The sequence below is a fragment of the Ischnura elegans genome, chromosome 2 (genome assembly GCF_921293095.1).
Source record: "Ischnura elegans chromosome 2, ioIscEleg1.1, whole genome shotgun sequence".
Classification (NCBI taxonomy): domain Eukaryota; kingdom Metazoa; phylum Arthropoda; class Insecta; order Odonata; family Coenagrionidae; genus Ischnura; species Ischnura elegans.
In genome coordinates, this window is record NC_060247.1 from 1,831,914 (window position 1) to 1,846,269 (window position 14,356).

A 14,356-nucleotide genomic window follows, 5' to 3' on the forward strand; every position below is an offset into this window, starting at 1 on the left:
CTTAGTTTATATTTTTTGAGAAAGAAGCAAATATTTATTTAGCAAAATAACTGGATAAACAATGGTATGACCGCAGTCCCTTACCGCTAAGAGGGTTAATATAAGACGAGGGGTCCAGGTGCCTGCTCCAGGATTTCGAGGGTAAAGCCTAAGCCCTGCTGTGTTGGATCCCGATACAAAGACATTGCACACCCGCAACCATCATGAAAGGGGGAAAGCTAGGAAACCTATATATTCGGCATTCGTTCACCCGCGTAGACGAAAATTTGTGGCTTTCGCCTCCCGGGTCAAGAAACATCCAGATCCATATTTTAGTGTTTAGTGGGGAGAAGGTTAAGGGTGTAAAAGAGAGAAGAAATACATTTTTATGAAAAGGCTAGTTGATAGAACAACATAATGCAGAGCTGCACCAAGCCAATCTTAGAAATATGTATTGACTTTCAATGCTGACTATTTGAATCTGCACAATGGCGTGGAAAGCCACAGGCCCACGGTTCAAAGGAATCATTTTCTTCCTCATGTCCGATCATAAGAATTTCACCGCCGTTCACCTAGCAGGATTGAAATAATACTTCCAAGTATTTCTGAATGTGATCAATGCTTTTACTTCCCTCAATGTTTCCCAAAAGTAATGATTAAAAAGGGAGAATATTTTTTAATCTCTCTTTCTACTGCTATAGCGACTAGCCTTGACCAAAACAACCATATGGTGGCATATAGTTAAAAAAACAATTTAAATATAAATGCACCAAGGAATAGCTGGAAATACACACTCATTATTAGTGATAAATTTTAGTCTCAATTAATTGTAATTATTAGTCTCATTGAAAATTAACCAAACTAAAAACTTACACCCCTGTCCAGTTCATTCTAAAATTGAAATTGTAGCAAGTAACTTTTTATTGGATGGTGTTCTCCCATCTCTGCCAATTACCTTATTCACACCATCATCATCATCATCATCATCACTGGTCAACAATCCTAGGATTGGTTTGACGCAGCTCTCCTATCAGCTAATCTTTTCACTCCTACGTATTTCTTCTCTTTCACATCTCTCTTTACTTGTTCCATATATTTTGTTCGAGGTCTTCCTTTTCCATTCTTGCCTTCCACCTGTCCTTCGACGATTGTCTTCATCAGGCCATCATGTCTCAAGATGTGGCCTATAAGGTTGTTCCGTCTTCTTATTAAGGTTTTCATGAGGTTTCTCTTCTCTCCTACCCTTCTTAGGACTTCCTCGTTACTAACTCGGTCGATCCATTTGATTTTCATCATTCTTCTGTAGCACCACATTTCAAAGGCCTCTATCCTTGCTTTCTCCGCTGCGGTCATTGTCCATGCCTCACTTCCGTATAGGAGCATACTCCAGATGTAGGTTCTTATAAATTGTTTCTTTACATCCATATTTAAGTTTCCCGCTGTAAGCAGGTCTCTCTTTTGGTGGAATGCTCTCTTCGCCTGAGCTATTCTGCTGATAATTTCTTTCTTGCTTCTCCCGTCACTAGTTATCTTGCTTCCCAAATAACAGAATTCATCCACTTCTATCAGTTTTTGCCTCCCTATTTTAATGTTGGTCTTGACTTCTTCTCTTCTGCTGCATACTAAGATCTTGGTTTTCTTCGTGCTTATTTTCAGTTGATATCTACTCATTACCCTACCCATATTAACCAAAATATTTTTCAAATCCTTCTCTGTTTCTGCTATAACGGCTATGTCATCGGCAAATCTTAGCATGCTTATTTTTTCTCCATGGATATTCACTCCCAATGCCTTTTCTTTGATTTCCTTAATGGCTTTTTCAATGTAAACGTTGAAAATTACTGGTGACAATGTACAGCCTTGTCGCACTCCTTTCTTAATTCTTGCTTCTTCACAGCTGGGCCCTGATTTTATCACGGCTATTTGGTTTTTGTATAAACTGTGGATGATTCTTCTGTCATTATAAAGAACCCCAATTTCCTTTAGGATTCCAAGCATTGTGCTCCAATCCACGTTATCAAATGCTTTCTCTAAGTCCACAAACGCAACGAATCTTGGCTTGTTCTTTTCCATTCTCTTTTCTATGAGCAGTCTTAGGGCCAATATTGCTTCCCTTGTGCCTTTGTTTTTCCTGAATCCAAATTGGTCCTCATCCAAGTACTCTTCTGCTTTTCGTTCTATTCTTCTATAGATGATCCTTGTCAGTATCTTTGATGCATGTGTAGTAAGGCTTATGGTCCTAAAATCTTCGCACTTCTCCGCTCGTTTCTTCTTAGGAATAGGGATGATAATGTTCCTCTCGAAATCCTTTGGTATCTCACCTGTCGTATACATTTCACTAATGATTTTGTATAGCTGGCTCAACGTCTTCTCTCCTGAATTTTTGATTAGTTCTACAGGAATGTCATCAATGCCAGACGCTTTATTTATCCTGAGGTCTCTTACAGCTGCATCAAATTCCGATCTTAAAATTGGGGCTCCCATGTCATCGGCATCCACTTCCCTCTCGTTTTCGATAGCAATTCACACCATCTTATAAAAATAATCACACAATATTACGACTGCAATAATGCAATGAAAATTATGACAAGATGCAGAAATGAAATAGGTAAATAATGTATGGTCCACAATGCCATTGACCTAATGAAATTTTATACAGAATTTTTTACCCAGCCAAGTATTTGATAACCAAAACTTTGTGTGTGCGCTCTCTCCAAATTCTGCATTGAGTACTTATATTTTGAGAAGTATAAGTGATTCTGGCCAATCATTTCTTATAAGAGAATTTGAAACTCTTTACTTTCAACATGCTATAATAATAAATTTACCTATGACTATAATTTGATCTTTTTTTCAGTGAAGTAGGGGAGAGACAATGAGACAAAATTCAGTTTATCATTTTTCATATTTTTTGCAATAGATCAAATGTATTACCGTTTTGTCAGCTGATAGCTTCACTATTTTCCACACTTTCTTCTCTGCTTATGATGATGTAATGTAAATTTTAATGGCTTTGAAGATATATTTTACAAAAATCCTTGCAAGCGTCTCATTGTGGCCCAATGTCAGGCCACAATGAGACGGAGTGATTAACATTAGAATAATAAATTTCATTGGCTATCTATAGTAAATTTTACTTATAAATGAAGGTTATTTTACAAACAAACCTCTTTTACATTTAAAATACTAGTGTTAAGGATATAATGCTTTAATTTAAAGTAGTGATGGGTCGGTTCGATTCCTCGATTCTTCGATTCTCGACCAAGAACCGGAATCGAAAATGAGTACTTGCCAAGGTGAAAAATCGATTCCGATTCCAGTTGTACTTGAAAGCACAAATTTATATACGACCGCGTTTCCAACTGTTATTTGAATTTTCGCGCCACGTAATCGTATTAACAAAACACATATCTTCTAGGGATCGAAAATTCGAGTAGTTGATACTCGACTCGAGCGTTTCGAGTAGCATTACGAATGTCGAGTCGAGTAGTTAACGTTACAGAGCTTTCGAGGCTAGTAGTTCCAGCAATCTGCCGACAGGAAACGCTATCATGAAACTCATGTAATAATGCAGTTTTTAAAGCTGATAAGTCATTCTAATGCCTTGGCCTGGTAGTTTCAGTTTGCCGAATACACCATAGTTGTTGACGTGGGCGCCGAATACCTTTACGCAAGCCGCGGCCGATCGTCATCCGACCCGGCGGACACAGGTCCGAAATCGGAAAAAGGTGGAATAAAGTCCAAAATAACCTTTTTGGGGATAGAGACTTGAAAATTAGCGTAAATACTCATAATGTATTGCCAGATATAGATTTATATGCCATTTTACATAAGTACGAACCTTTAGTGAGATACAGAGGCCCAAACATGACCAATGTTTCAATGCCACGCGAGATATCATTTTTCCTCAAAAAAAATCTTTGAATTTATCCAGGGGATGTTGCGTTGGTATGAGTTTTATGGAATAAAAAACGCAATATTCCGTTGACCTGGTGCTTTCCCTATACTTTCGATGACTTTTGAATATTTTGGCTTTCATCTGTCTGGTTTTACAACGCAAAATGGCCGACCCGTTTTTCACGTGAAATGTGACAAAAAAAAAGACATTTTTCGTTTTCGTAAAATATAACTCGGAAAATAGGGTAGTTTCCTTCATCAAAGAAAACAAAAGGCATTGATGGCGATTCGTTACCCACCATTAGTGTATTCATAATACACAAATTATTTGGTTTTTGAAATACCGGTTTAGACGAATGGCAAGGGTCAAATTTTATCCTCATTTGAAAAAGGCCAGATTGGCGCCCATGCGATTCCACTCCACGTGACGTCACAGGGACCTAGTTTCTACACGAGAGGATAGGAGTTATGCATCGTCAGAGGCTACCAATGCATGCATTAGTCACAGAGCTCAGGGAAACATGTCTTAATGATCACCTATTAAAACTGGCTAAGGTCGGAAAGTTTTCTTCGCTTGATAAGGTATTAATAAACCTTTTTTAAGCCATGCGCTACCAGACAGGAAGGTACTCAGCTACCCGTTAGCATCCTGCGTCCTATAGCGCTCAGAGCCTCGATCAAGGTCACCTACCAGGCGGGAGGGGGAACCAGAAATGCGTCGTACGGACTTTTTCCCTTCATTCCTACTTACGCGTCGCGTTTTCGCGCGCTTGAAATTTTTCACTTTTCATTTGATCGCGAAAAATAGATATCGTCATTTAACAATCTAAAAGCGTGAAATACGTACTCCAGGAGTAATAATCTTTCGATTTAGGCAATAAAAAAATAATAGGAAACCACCCTATTTGAACCAAAATATAAAGTAGAGATTTTTAAAGAGTACTAAGTAGAAATCTTGGAAAAAAGTTTGCGACAAAGGAAATAAGAGCGATTTTTCAATCGCGCGTCAAGGCTGAGCTACACGCCGCGGAACTCTGAGGCTCGGTAACCGAGGCCGATTTTTCAAGTTTTTAAAAACATTAGTCTTGAAAATCGTCATTTAAAGCATGGATAATCGTCTTCATTGACTTAAAACACTAAACTGAGGATGTTAAAAAGGATTATGTATAGACCAACTTGACCATTTAGTGCATTACTCGAGTGAAAATACTAATGATTGGATATTTTTCGGAACCATCCCGCGCATAAGAAATATGGCTCGGGTATTGAATTTAAGTGAAGAGAGTCGGCATGCTTAAGAGAGAGAAAAATGAACTGTTTCCGTGAAAGGCAACAACCGATACCCTTATTCCCTTTCCATCTTCGCCGAGGTGAGTCGCGTGGAAAGGGGAGTTTTCACATCACAAGGCTCTTTTAGCCTTTTTTATTTCTGCGTCCGTCCCATGTGATATTCATTTGTAACGTTTAGTTTCTTTCGTGAACCTATAAAAACAAGAGTTTTTAAAGTTGATTAAATGACGTGAGAAGTATAGAATTTTTTGGCTCTACAAAACTAAAGCTTAGTTCTATAGTTCGTTCGCTTCGTCCACTTGAATTCCATGAAGATTCAAGATCCATAAAAATCGTTGATATGATTTTTAATAAAAATTCCAATGTTTACGAAATCTTGCAATTGTGGTAGGAAAGTACTTGCTTAGTCACATAAGTGTGTACCAAAAGGCAATTTTCTGCAGGCAGCAATAGTAACATGGAGACGTCAAAACCTGCTGGCTGAGTATGTAGAATTGTAGAATGAGACATTATTGATAATGATAAGATATTTTCAATAAAGATAGATATTAAAGGAGATCCTTTTATTTTAAATTTAAACATGAGTTCTAATATTCTCAAGTAATACCAATGAGGTAACATCACTTTTCAGGCATGTTTTGAAATTTAGCTATTATATTTTAATTACATAGTGATGATATGAAAGATGCTTTTGTCAACTGATTCTTTCACAGAGTAATATTTTTTTCAAGTGGTTGTCTTGTTGCCTGGAATTAAGTGTTATTTTTCTATGGCGTCAGAATCGATGGAATCGGTATCGGTAGAATCGGAATCGAAATGTCAGAATCGGAATCAATAAAATTCTGGAATCGACCCATCACTAGTTTAAAGTTATCAATTTAAAGTTAACAGTAAACTTATAAAAGGCATGGAAAAATCTTCACCAATTGGTGACGGTGTTGGCAAAGTCAATACCTACTATATCAAAAAGTCTAATGAATGAAACATCTAAGGTAAGAGAAAAAAATAACCTTCATTTTTAATTCTATTATTTTCTTCATTTTTTTAATGTTAGTTGAAATCATAGCCTCCTCGTAAGCAATTCCAACACAATGAGCAACTTGATAAATGCTAATTGGTTTGTCTGGATGGTGCATTGTGCATAAGTCACCTTAAAGAAGCTAATAAATTTTTGAGCAGCCTTTGAATGTTTTGATCTACCTGTTTCAAGAGTTATCAGGTTCATTTTAATATATTGAAATGTCACATTTGAAACACTCTTTAATGTTTTACTACGAAAAATCAAAATATCCACCTTAACCGAGTGGTAATTTACAATGAAGAAAAGCAGTGTTTTAACTTTTGCACTATAAAAAAAATGTAAGTACATCAAGCTTCTGTAGAGTGATGGATCAATTTTTTTGGAATAGTTTTGGTCAAATTTCACAACCATTACTTGTTTAACATCTTCTTTATTATGCAAAGTGACCGCATTATTTGCCAGCCTCATTGCCAGCAGTGTCAAGATCTGGCTTCTAAAACCTAAGGTGTGACTAAGGTCAGGGTAGGTAACCAGTCATGATTGCTTGTGGTTATAAATTGCTGGTGTCGCCACGATAATTGCAGTTAAAATGAGCCAACGCAGATGCTATGAAATCTAAAAAAAAATCAGGCAATTCACCAGTTCTACAGCATCAACAAATAACGTATTACCCTTCTTACGTCCAAATTACACTCACTCTGCCACGTGCATCCTCCTTAGACGGAGACTCTCCCACATTTATTTTAACGCTCCCCACCACCCAGAGATCTAATAAGTCACTACACCATGCTTGTCCCCTTCAGGTAATTATAGTGGGTTGACATCATCCATATGGCATCATCCTTGTTGACATTAAAGTAAAAAATTTGGTAAATCCACTTCAAATAAGAGTCGGATTAAGACCTTCAATTCCCCTTTCATCCACTCACCTCAATACCACTGGATATAACCCAAGATTACCCCACACACATTCTCAAATTTCTAACCTATGGCACTCACACCCTCGCCCCACTAAAATCCTACACCTCTACCAGCCTACGCATCGGAAAAACACAATTTAAGGGAATATTATTCTGTAGGACCTATTTCTCCAATAGCATAAAATTCATTAAAAATAGCTCTACAAAAATACATGGAACCTCTGTGAATTGATGAGGGGAGACCACGTACCTTGCTGCGCCATTTTCGATGCAGTTTTTTAATGGCATTTTGGATGGCGAACACATCTCTGAAATGGTAGTGGTTTGATTGAACGGGCCTTAGTTTGGCTGCAATTGATTCATTATTATCATGGGAAACTCTTAAAAAGCATTATTTACAACTCCAAAATATTCGCTTCTCTATGGATGATGCAGTTGGTGCCGTGGTTAGCATCGTCAATTCTCACCCAGGGGCCAGGCTTCATCTCAGTAGTATATTTTATTGTCTTCATTTTGATCATATGGCAATAAGTATTTCATTTTTTCATTTTAATAGCAGCAAGCATAGGGATGAGAGATATTTTTAACAACATAATGACGTTTCGGTTTTTAAGAAGTGTCATTTCAAACACTGAGATATGAAGACTACACTTGCTACCTTCCTCAAAAATATTACGAAAGATTAAGGGTAGCAGAAAGTTTTTTTCAAGAAATACATCTGTAGGTGGTCCTCTCATATTTATGCCGGTAAGGCTTTGGAAGATTTTGGGAAGCAGCGAGCATAAGACACATTTGGTGTAATTGTTGATTTTAAATAATCAACTTTTACTTCATCCTGTTTGTTAATTGAAATAATATTTCAGAATGGTTCTTTTAGTGTATAGGTACTTAGTACACTCCCTTTGTAAGAATGTGAATAACAAGTGTTCGAGAAACATGGCATTTTATATTCATTTTATGTCCTTATTAATTACATCTACACACGTTTTGCTATTTGCAGCGTGCCTTAATGGCATGTGCTCTCGCTCGAGTTGGTTTTCAATTTTAATTTGGAAGTTGATCAGTATAAGCAATACAAAAAATTAACATTTTGGTGCACACCAACCCTTGCTTGTGCAATCGTCATATCCCCGTAGCATTCAAAATGACACTGCTCGATGCTTTCAGCCCAAACATAATAATTTTAACTTTGCCCACATCCGAAAATTTTTAGTAGCATAGTCGGCCACCCTCTATTGATGACTCTCAGATCTGGGCAGAGTCCGGCACGTCATCTATAGATTATGCTCACTCTCAAAGTGTTAAAAACCTAAACATCATTACAATGATAAAAAAATATCTATCGTGCCTATGCTTGCTGCCATTTAAATTACTACTCGTACTTGTTGGAATCATACAGCAAAATACTTCTTGCCGCATGATCAAAATGAAGGATACTGCTGTGACGATGCCCCAAACACTGACCCCCCAAGTGAGAGTCGACAACGCCAACCACTACACCAACCGATCCATGAGAAGAGAAGCGTGCTATTTTGGAATTATATAAGGCTTTTTAAAAGTACCACATGAAAATTAATCAATTATAGCCAAACTAAGGCCCATTCAATGGAACCACTACCATTTTCGAGATGTGTTAGCCATTCCTGCCACGGCATTTTCAATGCCATAAAAAATACGACATTGAAAAAGGCGGAGCAAGGTTCGTGGTCTCCCCTTGTTAGTTAAGTCCAAGCACATGAATGACAAAAAGTAGGAGTAAAAATCATTGCAATTATTTTCCACAGAGGATGGACTTAGGCATGGAAATAATTTTTCAAAGGCAAAAGATGACGGCCATGAGTATTTCAAGCACTTAAACCAGCCGCAAGTTGCACTCAAAAACAAAATTGGGAACCTGATAATAAAAAGATCTAAATGATTTTTTTTCCACTCTATCCTAATTGGCCTCTCTCTCTTTGGCAGGATGTACTGGATCCACAAGGCAACGCAGCTCCTCACCGTAGTGCTGTTCTGGAGAGCACTAATGCTCAGATCGGAAACGGCACGCAATATGTGGTACGCACTCTTTGGAATGGTCATGCGGCTAGCCCGGATGATACCCCTCAATCGCCCCTGATGCACCGCCCACCGTCGGTCTCCCTGCAGTGCCTCCCGGTTGGAGGATAAAGTGATCCAGTGTTGCGTGCAATTGGGTCCGTGGACAGTGACCAAACTCCCATGGCAGGCTGACGGGGTGAAATCGACATACCTCAGTGTTTCTACCGAACGTTTGTCTCCACAGAGGAGGAAGGAAAGGACGCAAGTGGCTAGATAAATGGGAAAAAATACCAAGGGGAAAACTGTGGTGCATACAAAATGAAAGAGACAATGCACAAGAAGACTCCCTTTCCTGCGCTCCAGCACAACATCGCCAAAATTACTGTTGACTTAAATGATGATAAATACTTATGCTTATGTACATGTGTATATATGGCGGTAGTGAGTGAAATTAATGAGAGAGAGAAACGTGGCTAGGACTAATGAGAAAACTTTATAAATGTTACCAATGGAACAGAATAGTACTCCAAGGAGATGGGCATGACCGTGATAGGGAATTGCCTTAGATGCCTTTGCAGCCGAGATAACAATGAAGAAGTCAAGGACAAATCAACCAGATCTGCAAACCACTTACTAAGCTGCAAATATTCTTTCGACTATTCATCTCACAGTATTACTACTACCTTCTTTAGATCTGTTGGAACTTTCCATCATTATATACTCAAAATGGAAAGGAAATATAATAGGTCAACAATTTATGCAAACATGTCCACTTATGAATATAATGAAATCAATGGATATCTGGTGAGGGACCTTTGCCCAAGTCTTGATGCTCTAATGACATGTGTGTTCACTTCTGTTTTTCACGTAAACGTTGGCAGATGCTGTTGAAGTCATAAACGCATCATGAATGCCTATCCTATCAATTAGGCTCTTACAAACAATGCCACCATACCTAGGTTCTGTTATTTAATAATGTAAAGCCAGTTTTTTTTTAACTTTAAGCATTTTTATTTCAACTTATTTATGACTACCAAAAATTATCCAAATAAGTTTATACTGAAGTTAATCAGTGTAAGATAGTGTATATAAAGAATTTTAAGAAATTTATAGGATGCCTGTTTATAAGCTGAAACCTGTTGATTGTAGAGGTTACATAATTTTTGCTCTGCAATGACTGCCAAGCATATTTTTTTAGCTCAATATTTACAATCCTCTGGTTCTTTTATAGCTTTAAATGAGCATTCAAAATTTATGGCCAATTTCAAATTTTCAAAGAAAAAGTCTTACGCTACATCAGCAAAAATATAAAGAGGAAATATAAAGTACAATAAAAGTACATTTTCTTTCTAATATTCTCATTTTTTTCCCAAACTTAATCATACATTTGAATAATAGAAAATTTGCTCACGCATTTATAACAGATTTAGGTCATTGAAAGCCACATCTTCAAGAGTAAAAATTAAATACATTAGGTCATGATCATATACTGAAGAAGGATTCCTCCTGCTTGCCAAAACAAATCTTATATATCAGAGCAAAAAGGCAAGCATGAGGAAACAATGTAATACTTTGAATACTTCATTAAATGAAAGTATGGATATTTAAACTAGTCTACAAGTTTTTTATAACAAAGCTTACAACAGAAAACAACGGAGAAATCCCAATGAAACTAGTCACATCAAAGGGTTAATATACTCAACAAAATGGAAGTGGAATACAATCTTTAAATCATATTCTAATTTCAACAAAAATATCACCTCAACAGCCATACAACAAACCCTTATTATGACACAAGGTTTCACCTTAAATAAACATGGTACAATGATGTTTCCCATCATACACTGATGACAAACATGTTTTGACAATGGAAATGGAACACACGTCATGTTAATAACACTAAAACTTTATAAAATAAAAATAATATATAAATATTATTAAACCACATTTGCAACCAGAGTAATAGCTTGATTTCAACATTCATAGATATAACTAAATAACTATGACGATCATAAAATAGTCAAAATATCCAGAAAAGGATTTGTTATAATAAATTAGGGTGAAATGTATCTTTCTTTCTTTCTTCTGCAATGAAGCTTAGCTGCTTTCCTTGCAGATAATCAAAAGCAATTTTTACTTAATAGCCAAAGTGTTCAGAGTATCTATTCAAATACTAATGTATATGCATTATTCAGTACAAAATAATTTCAATTTACAGTAAATTCAATACTTTAAATATCCTTACTTTTAAATACATAGTTTTAAAGAATCTTGCAACCTTAAAAATTAGAGAATCTGGAAACTTCAGATCGGTCACTTGAAAATTGATTAAGGATGCAACAGGCGTGCACAAAGATTTAATTCAATAATGCATATTTTTTTAAATTATAATGTGATGAAGAAATTATAAGAGAGATGTGAATCGATTGGCACTAAAAATACTTCTGCCCCAGAGTATTGAAATTACTTCGTAATAGCATGGAAGTAATACCCAAGACCATTGGCATTGAAAGTAATACCTAGATATAATTCCAGCATCCATTAGAGTCATTATAAAAGAAATTTCATAGATACAATTACACATTTAAGTGACTGCAATCAAGAATGAGCAGAAGAGCAATGCCTTAGTATTATTACCGCCTCTTTTTTGAAATTTTCAATTACAGAAAGACAAAATATACAAGAAAGCACAGCCAAAGCTTCTGACGTCACACAACGTGAGAGTTGATTGCCAACCAATAAATAGACTCGTGTACTCAATACCTGTATGTCAGAACCAAATGCAAATGCATCAAATGGTTTCTTTGGAGGCCCGCTCACTCACTCCTCAAGAGGTGATGCACCTCCATCCATGGGATAAGGCAAACAACACATTTGAGACTGCTCCTCTTCCGTCTTCACTAGAAGACGACGACGACTCACTACATGACACAAGCAATCCACTAAAGAAAACAAACTATTGCATACCATTCCTCCTTATTTCACCATCCTAAGATTTGATAAGAGTTACATTAGCTTTTAGATTGACTGAGTATGCATAAGTGCCTGTCTTTCGTCTCTCTAAGATTCTTTGGTGCAGGTCTAAACCTCATAATTATAGTCCGCCACACCCAGTACAGGACACAAATTTTGGAGATGAGATGTATCCAGTATAATCTGGGAAGAGCAAGAAAAAAATTAGGCAAGTCATTCACATCAAGGGATACAATAAATATGGCTTTTCCCACCATTTCATGAATTGCCAAAAATGTACAAATCACATCATGAGGCATTATTTTATAGCATTTATTTTATTTAGAATAAAAACTATTCTAAAATTCATACTCCTTTAAAGTTCTCAGTTGGCACTGAAAATATTACATCAATTGCTACACTAAATAAGAGTTGTACAGAATGTTGCCAACTGATATAAGCTGATTAACTTACCTCAAATAAATGAACTTAAATTACTTTACATGAAACTGATAGAGCAAATAGATAGGCACGTGTTCCAAAGGGGAACAATGCAAATGCAAACAACAATGCAGCAATTGGTGTCACATTTTTTTTGGTCAAGACAAAGACCAATCCTAACCATGCTGGTGTTATACACTTCAGAAATCCCTTAATTTTATCTAAATATGAACTTTCAGCTCAATTGAATACGGATTTAATAATTAGATAGGTACCACCCACTCCACATGGCACATTATTATTTTAACTACATTCACGTATGGTAAGGAGGCTTCCACAGTGATTTCATGGCTAAATGTCTTCTGGGTTACAGTCGTTTTAACTCATTTCACAGAAAAACAGTTTCAGGTGATTTCCAGCTCCCCTCTGGAATTAAGGAGCTGCAATGTGCCCAAAACTGTCGTCTGCTAAAAGGAGTCAATGCGACCTTAACCCAGAAAATGTTTCTGCATTCATACTTGAACATATAACACTCGTACGTGTAAAGAATGCTCATCTCTACGGCTTTTGAATACTGATAATTCTTCGATCTCAGATGACTGAATTTCAAGCTGATTCATATGATGGACGACTAAAAGAAAGTGGTAATATAATAACAGTAATAGTGATAATGCATAATGACAGTATACACATAACTAGCACATCTAAATTCAGAACTACCGGGGACACTATTTTCATGCATGAAGTTCATAAAAATAGCTGAAAAGTGAGGACATGGAACTCCTGGTCTCAATGTGACAGGCACTTTTCCACCTTCGTATTAAGTTACTATATAATATCCAAGCTTGCAAAGTAATGACTTATGGAAGAATACAACCTATTTTTTCCTTATTAACATTTCAGATTTCCAGTAATCCATCCACAATTATTTAGTTGTTCAATTTCAGGAAATTCCATCTACTAACAACATCATAAGTACTTGATAGAGCATTAAAATAAGTTGGTACACTTACAAATCTCATTAGGCAACAAAAGATAAAAGGTTGGATGTGTCCGCAAAATAAGAATATCCAATACTAATACAGTAAAACCTCAGTTATACGACCCTCAGTTATACAATGACCTCACTTATACAGTTTTTTTTTGGTCCTGTGAATAACCCCATATGAACCTATGTATTTCCAACCTCATTTATGAAATTTTTCTCTTATAGACGACCTCGGTCACATAAAGTATTTTTTCCAGTCCAATTAGATGAAATACCTCACTTACACGACTTGACAGAGAACTGCTCTACAAGAGGATCACGGTAAGTGCACCGATTTTTGTCACAGGACGTGCGGGAGTAAGATGTGCTCATTACAGAGTATAATAATAAATAAAGAATAATAAGTTTTAATAATGTGCAATGCTGTTTATTATATATTAATTTTAAGTATAGCAGATGATCGTCAATTCGGAATTATGAACTACGGAATATATATATCTCTGAGGGAAGATTTTCTACTTTTTCCAAGGTTATGTTTTCCATCACCGCAGCAAAATAACGACCAAATGAGCCATTAATAAATCCTGGCATACCAAAATTTTGGCTTCCAAGGTCATCCAAAAAAGATTATCGTATTTGCAGTAGGGTCGTAAATCGATGGTGATTCAACATAACGGCAAAAACAGCATGTTTGGTCTCGTTCCACGGGCTAATCTCACATCTGCAGGACGAATTGCGCCAGGGGAAAGTTACTTGCGCGGCGCAAAGATCAAAACTGACCCAACTTGTAACTCAGTGGGTTTTAATGAATCATAGGTGGACCTTGAATAG

General features: G+C 36.6%; 2 protein-coding genes across 5 annotated transcripts in view; one reads left to right on the forward strand and one right to left on the reverse strand.

Annotated features, from left to right (window-relative positions):
• LOC124153322 (putative fatty acyl-CoA reductase CG5065) overlaps positions 1 to 10,142 on the forward strand; it is a 341,130-nt gene extending 330,988 nt beyond the window's left edge. For both annotated transcript variants that reach the window (XM_046526419.1, XM_046526417.1), the window contains one exon: positions 9,070 to 10,142. In XM_046526419.1, coding sequence (XP_046382375.1) covers positions 9,070 to 9,223 — 154 coding nt within the window. In that variant the 3' untranslated portion in view covers positions 9,224 to 10,142. The remainder of the gene's footprint in view (positions 1 to 9,069) is intronic.
• A 343-nt stretch (positions 10,143 to 10,485) lies between these two features.
• The window catches only part of LOC124153324 (putative fatty acyl-CoA reductase CG5065), a 49,881-nt gene continuing 46,010 nt past the window's right edge, over positions 10,486 to 14,356 (reverse strand). For all 3 annotated transcript variants that reach the window (XM_046526421.1, XM_046526423.1, XM_046526422.1), the window contains exon 9: positions 10,486 to 12,300. In XM_046526421.1, the coding sequence (XP_046382377.1) occupies positions 12,156 to 12,300 (145 nt within the window). In that variant the 3' untranslated portion in view covers positions 10,486 to 12,155. The remainder of the gene's footprint in view (positions 12,301 to 14,356) is intronic.